Source organism: Geospiza fortis, unplaced genomic scaffold, assembly GCF_000277835.1.
Source record: "Geospiza fortis unplaced genomic scaffold, GeoFor_1.0 scaffold37, whole genome shotgun sequence".
Lineage (NCBI taxonomy): Eukaryota > Metazoa > Chordata > Aves > Passeriformes > Thraupidae > Geospiza > Geospiza fortis.
The window spans coordinates 314,787-321,287 of NW_005054449.1; the positions used below are offsets into that span (position 1 = coordinate 314,787).

At 47.5% G+C, this 6,501-nt stretch overlaps 2 protein-coding genes across 2 annotated transcripts in view; both read right to left on the reverse strand.

Annotated features, from left to right (window-relative positions):
• FNDC10 (fibronectin type III domain containing 10) overlaps nucleotides 1–3,575 on the reverse strand; it is a 6,232-nt gene extending 2,657 nt beyond the window's left edge. Inside the window, exons 1-2 of the mRNA XM_031062493.1 lie at nucleotides 3,567–3,575; nucleotides 2,816–2,853 (exon numbers count right to left, since the gene is read on the reverse strand). Of these exons, the coding sequence (XP_030918353.1) occupies nucleotides 2,816–2,853; nucleotides 3,567–3,575 (47 nt within the window). The remainder of the gene's footprint in view (nucleotides 1–2,815; nucleotides 2,854–3,566) is intronic.
• A 1,754-nt stretch (nucleotides 3,576–5,329) lies between these two features.
• The window catches only part of LOC102036951 (Golgi integral membrane protein 4-like), a gene marked incomplete at its 5' end in the record, with an annotated part of 14,333 nt that continues 13,161 nt past the window's right edge, over nucleotides 5,330–6,501 (reverse strand). Inside the window, one exon of the mRNA XM_031062494.1 lies at nucleotides 5,330–5,842. Within this exon, the coding sequence (XP_030918354.1) occupies nucleotides 5,732–5,842 (111 nt within the window). The remainder of the gene's footprint in view (nucleotides 5,843–6,501) is intronic.

Consider the following 6,501-nt stretch of genomic DNA (forward strand, 5'->3'; position numbering starts at 1 on the left):
AGACCCCGCAAGGGTCAGCACAAGGGGATGCTGAGACCCCGCAGGGATGGGCACGGGGGATGCTGAGACCCCGCAAGGACCCGCACGGAGGATGCTGATATCCCACATGGGGGGGATGCTGAGACCCCACAAGGGTCCGTAGAGGGATGCTCAGACCCCAGGTGCGGGCGCAGGGGATGCTGAGACCCCTTTAGGGTCGGCACAAGGGGATGCTCAGACCCCACAAGGGTTGGCACAGGGATGCTCAGACCCCCCCAGGTATCAGTACAGGGATGCCCAGACCCCGCAAACGTTGGCACTGGGGATGTGCAGCCCCCACCGTGCCTCCCCCGGGCTCTGCTGTGCCCACCGAGGTCGCGTCCCCCAGGGCTTGGGGGGCTGCTCAGTCCTGTCTTGGTCGAGTTGCAGATTTCATTTCAAACCAAAAAAAGAAAAAAAATTTTTTTAATTTGTCCGTGGTTTTGATCTGGCTTTACATAGCATCCTATTGTAATTTTTATAGCAGAACATAACCATTTGTCTATATTTAACCTGTAAAATACAATAATTCTCACATTACATGGATAAAACCCCCCAAAAATGAGCCTGGGGATGGCCGGGAGGTGCCTCTGTGCCCGGGGGCTGACACCAGCAGGGCTGGGGAAGGTGACAGAGCTCCCCTTCAGCTGATGCAAACCTTGTTCGAAGAAACGGAGCTCACACGGATTTGATTTGATTTTTAACACGGTGATAACCGCACACCCAGGCTGCTTCAACCTCTTGGCTTTGGGAATTTAAATAAACTCGGCAGGGATGTACTTTAGACCTTCCCAGGAGGTCAGCTGAGAGCAGGGATAGCTCTGGGTCTTAGTGCACGCCTTGAGACAGAAGGAACGAGGATATTCCTCTTCCTGCCTTGTCCCAAATTCCTCCTCCTGCCTTCCCCAAATTCCTCCTCTTGCCTTCCCCAAATTCCTCCTCCCGCCTTCCCCCGAATTCCTCCTCCTGCCTTCCCCAAAGTCCTCCTCTTGCCTTCCCCAAATTCCTCCTCCTGCCTTCCCCAAAGTCCTCCTCTTGCCTTCCCCAAATTCCTCCTCCTGCCTTCCCCAAATTCTTCTTCCTGCCTTCCCCCAAATTGATGTTCTCTGAAGGACCTTGAGAGAGGTACATGAGAGTATTGACTTGTCTAAATGGGGAAAGAAAAGAGCTCTAATGAAAGAAAAATAAAAATAAAGGATTAAACAATGGTTGGAGATCCTTTGAGCTGTTAAATTGGTAAAAGTTGCTTTAAGTCCTTTTCTGAGTAGCAGGGGGAAAAAAAGCAACATTTCTTTTTGGTTTTGATCAGGTTTTACATAAAGCTGTGTTCCAGATTTTATAGCAAAACATAGGCATTTGTCTATATTTAACTTGTAAAACAGAATAATTAACATATATTTTGTTAAAAGCCTCAGCAATGTGCCTGAACACGTTGCTGCAGTTCTTCACTGTGTTACCTATTTAGAAACACATTGCAGTTTCCTGTGTATGTTTCCTTTAAAAACAACATTTGAATTATGTAACTTGAAAATACAACAAAAATAAGATCCCGAGGCCTATTTTTATTTCACAGCCTGAACAAAACCAAACCCAAATCATGTCTGGAAGGTGATGCTCGCATATACACAAAGTATAATTTGCAGCAGTGTGGAATTTGTTTAAATAATTTTGCTTTCTGATGCATCGAACATGAACATTCTGACATCAGGACACCTCTTCCTATTGGAAATACTGGATTTTTCAAGTGTATGTTTCCTGAGGAAATCTTTAATTTACCAATATCAAGTATTTCAAGTTATTTCTACATCTAATTTTTCACCAGATTTAATGGGGGTGTCTGCCAGCCTATGGAAAATTGCCAGGAATCTCTTTCGATACCAAGAGGGATCAATAAAAAAATAGGATCAGCATAGAAAAGGATGCTGAAGGTGCAGTTATGGCTTGGAGAACACTCGGATACTGGAGCAGGGAGAGGTGCTGTGCTGCTGAAGGCACTTCTTGGCAAATTTACGTGTGGAATTCAGCCAGGATGCAAAAACTGGAGCTCTGACAGCCCTTCCTGAGCAATGTGAGCGTGTTCAGCGAGTGGCTGGAGCCAAACCAAGCAAGGTTTTCCTCCTTCAAACTTTGTGTCCTTCTCCTGACAGCGGTGATTGTTCCCAGAGCTGTCATTGCCATGTCCAGGGAGGAGATCTGGCACCAACCTCTGTGGCTGCTTGTGATGGACAACAACTTGTGATGGACAACTGGTAATCAATGACTTGTGATCAACAATTTGTGATCAACAACTTGTGATGATCAACTTGTGGGGAACAACGCGATAAACAACTTGTGATGGACAACTTGTGATGGACAACTTGTGATGAACAACTTGTGATCAACAACTTGTCATGAAGAACTTGTGATGATCAACTTGTGATGGACAACTTGTGAGGAACAACTTGTGATCAACAACTTGTGATCAACAACTTGTGAGGAAAAACTTGTGGGGAACAACGTGATGAACAACTTGTGAGGAGCACCTTGTGGTGAACAATTTGTGATTAACAACTTGTGATGAACAACGGGAACAACATGATGAACAACTTGTGAGGAACACCTTGTGATTAACAACTTGTGATGAACAACCTATGAGGAACAACTTGTGATCAACACCTTGTGGGGAACAACTTGTGAGGAACAACTTGTGATGATCAACTTGTGATGGACAACTTGTGAGGAACAACTTGTGATCAACACCTTGTGATCAACAACCTCTGATGAACAACTTGTTATGAACAACTTGTGATGAACTCACCCTGAGTTCTGCTGGGAGATCCAAAGGTCTGGAGTGTGCTGCAGGGAAGGAAAATGGTTGGCCCAGCAGTGAAGGCCCTGAACCCATCAAAAAAATGTATAACACTCGAGGTTAACGAAACCTTCTGCACTTTTTTTGGCCTTGCACTGTGGCTGAGCAAAAGCCCAATTATTTATGCTGAGCCAAGCAGGCCCCTGTGCTTTGGCTTGGTCAGCCTGGCTGTGCTGGCTCCCTGGGAATCCTTTTTTTCATTGTTTGCTCTCTTATCAATCCATCTGTTTCCTGAGACTTGTTCTGTGCAGTAAAACCCAGCCTGGGCTTTTTCATGGCACAGCTTCATCATTCTGCTGCTCAGGTCAAAGCCTGCAATGTGTCCAAGCTGAGAAGCCCCAGCAGGAGCCCAGATTGCTTCAGACCCTCCAGCCAGACCCAGCACCACAGGGTTTGGCTTTTCTGCTTCTCCTCCACTGGATTAATTGTCTCTTCTCAAGGAAACACTGAAATAGTATCAGAACTCGCTGTGGGCCAGGCAATGAAGCACTGACAACCTCCAGCTCACAATTCATGCAGCACTCTGCTAATTTTAGTCTCGGATATGGCCAGGGCAGACAGTCCCCAGGGCAGAGATGCTTGCTCTCAGCTGAGGGCAGCACATGACATATGGTTCCTAAAGCATCCTCCAAGCTGGGAGCTTTGCATTCAGTTGAGTTGCTACACTTCCCTCCGAGTCATAACTTTGAGGATTACTCACCCTAGACATGCAAACGCAGAGAATCTGCCTCCTAATTTAGATTTTCCTGCAGCCTGAATCCATGAGCAGCTTCACCCCCATTGGGCTTCTATTTCCAGTGCTTGATTCACTTCCAGTCAGGGCTGAACCTCCCAGAGCTGAGCTGAACACAGCTGGGCTGCTGGAACCCTGGCTGCTGAGAATTTTAAACTTTCTGTTTAAAATGAAAACTTTCTGTGCTGACAGGCACAGAAAACTGCATTTGACCTGAGGCTGTGGAGAAGAGTTCCAAAATGGAATGATGGAACTGGGATTGTGGGCGTGGAGTTGGTTAGAAGTGGAAAACTTAAGAGTTTGGGGATCGCAGGGTGGAAAACTTAAGAGTTTGGGGTTTTAGAATATAGAAATAAATATGAAGCAAGATGGAGGTTTTAGGGTGGAGGTAGGTTGTTCTTTTTTACCTTCTTCTCCATGGGCTTGGGTGGTTTTGTGTAACTGGACAGAAAAATTCACATTGAGGATTTCGAGGGATCAGTTACTGGGTTAAAAGGGGAAATAATTTAGGTGTCATTTCTTAATTGGATAGTTAATCCTTAAAATGCCTTGTAACAAGAGATAGCTGGGCATTTTGTGCATCTTGAACCCCACCAGGGTTTGGTAGTGAGCTCCTTACTGGGCTCTATGAGCAGCTCTGGCTCTTGGCTAAAAGATAATTTCCTAAAATTTTCTCTTTCCTTATTCTGCTCTATTCTATGCCAGAGTTGGACTTGCACAGCTGATTGTACTGGTAAGAAACACAAGCAGAATGAAAACAAAGAACCAAAAAGTCCTATGAAATGTAAATTTCAAGCTCTATTACAACCAGTGGAAGAAGAAAAAAAAAATAATCAATGCTGTCAGAATGAAAAAGGCTGAGCTTGTTGGGAAATAAATATTGTTTTCCCCAGTGCCTAAAAGTGCTTGCAAAATATGCCACAAACAAGGGATTAAAAAGAGCTCAGCTAATCCAAATAGAGAACAAAGATGCTCTGATTTTTTAGCAGGTGATGAGATTCAGGCACAATTCCCTGTGTTTGGTGATTGAGGTCCCAGAGTCTGGTGATGAGGAAGGAGGACAGAGCTCAGGGCAGGGAGTGGGACAGCTCTGCCCTGCTCTTATCACTTAAAACAGGTTCTGGGGTGATTAAACCCATTCTCCTTTCATTTTTAATTCCAGCTGACTGTTCCTTTGTCCCTAAGGCCAGGTAAGATGTCTTGTGGAGGCTGAGTAAAGTCCCACAGGATTCAATCTACTCCATCAACAACTCCCATCTTGCTGATCAAAACCTCTCCACAAGAGACAAAATTTACCTTGGCTCCCGCTGGGAAACTGGAAGTAATCCAAACAGGCTGGAACTACATTAGTTGGGCTGCAAATATTCCCTTTTTTCCCTATTTCATGCTGTGGCTGTCCCTGTCTCCGTGGGGAAGAGCTCAGGGCAGCCCTCAGCTGCAGCAGGGAGGAGGCGCAGCGCTGCAGGGGACACTCTGAGGCCAGCAGGAGTGTCACACAGCTCAAAGGCAGGGCAGGGAGAGCTCTGCAGGGATCTCTCTGCAGGGTCTCTGCAGCAGGAAGGTGTTCACATCCACACTCACACCCTCTGCTGGGTATAATTCCTCCTGTGATTGCTCCTCTGCTGTGGTGTGGTTGGTGCTCTTGCACAGCTCCGGGGCACAGAACAGGAAATTCCCTCGGGTTCCCTCCCCACCCTGCTCAGAGGATGTGTTAAAGAAACACAAAATCATTTATGAAGACAGATTCCTTGTATTAGAGTGAGTCCAGGGACCAGCTCAGGCACCCCTCTGCTGCACAGGGGGGTAAAAACACCCCCAAAACCAGCCCAAAAAACCCTCTCCGGCTTAGAAAGGGGATGTGAAGAACAAGAGGGCGAAGGACACAGTAAATCAAAAAGTGCTTCTAAGAAAAGCAGCAGGATAAGGTCATTCCCAGTCTGAGAGATCTCAGAGGCAGCAGTGGCCCACACTGAGATGGGATTTTCGTATTTTCATCTGCAAACCCCCTGCCAGGGCCTGCAGAGAGCCCCCTCCTCCTGCCTCTGCTCTGGGCAGTGTTTCATTCAGGAGGCAGCTCCCCGGAGGAGTTCCCATCCCCTCATTCCTGCAGTATCCTGGTTTTTCAGCGGCTCTCAGAAGTAGTCATCCTTCTTGCCAGCAGCTCCCTGCCTTCCCACAGGCTCCTTCTGCTCCTGGACGAGCTCCAGGTCATCGTTGTCATCCACCTCCCCTCCATGATCCTCCTGGGGGCACAGGGAACAGCCAGGAAGGAGAAAGAAAATCAGCCAAAAGGAAATCCTGGGAAAGGAAACCCTAAAGCACACCCCGCTGTCCCTGAGCAGAACTGTTCCACCAAACCAGCCCAGCTTTGGAAACCTGGGAAAACGGGGGAGAACCCACCTCTGGTGGCACCTTCAGAGGTGTTTGGAGCACATTTTAATATCCTGGCAGTGCAATGCAGCTTTGACACCTCAGCCTGTTGCCTCTGCTGCATGAGGGGCAGGTACAGGTATGGGGAGCTGATGTTTTACATACTCCACATTTCAAACGGTGTCACCTGCCCCACCCAGGCCATGCAGCAGCCAGCACAGCCTCCAGGGATGACTTCAGCTCCTACCATCCATTGGAGACACCTACAAGAGGCCTGGATTCACTCAGGGAGAGGAGACCTGACACCAACTCTGCTCTGCCCGCCCTGTATTTCCCTTCATTCCCAAACCCTCAGCAATCCTGGGGAAACTGCAGGAAAAATCCTCAGGAGCCACTCAGAACAGGCAGGGAGAGAAGGAATGAGACTGGAAGAGGATTCATTTCTATCTCTGAAGGTGCCAGGGTGATCCTCTCTAGCTCATGCTTGAAAAACATTGACCTGGCATTGCTGCACTGGCACAGCCTTGATTCC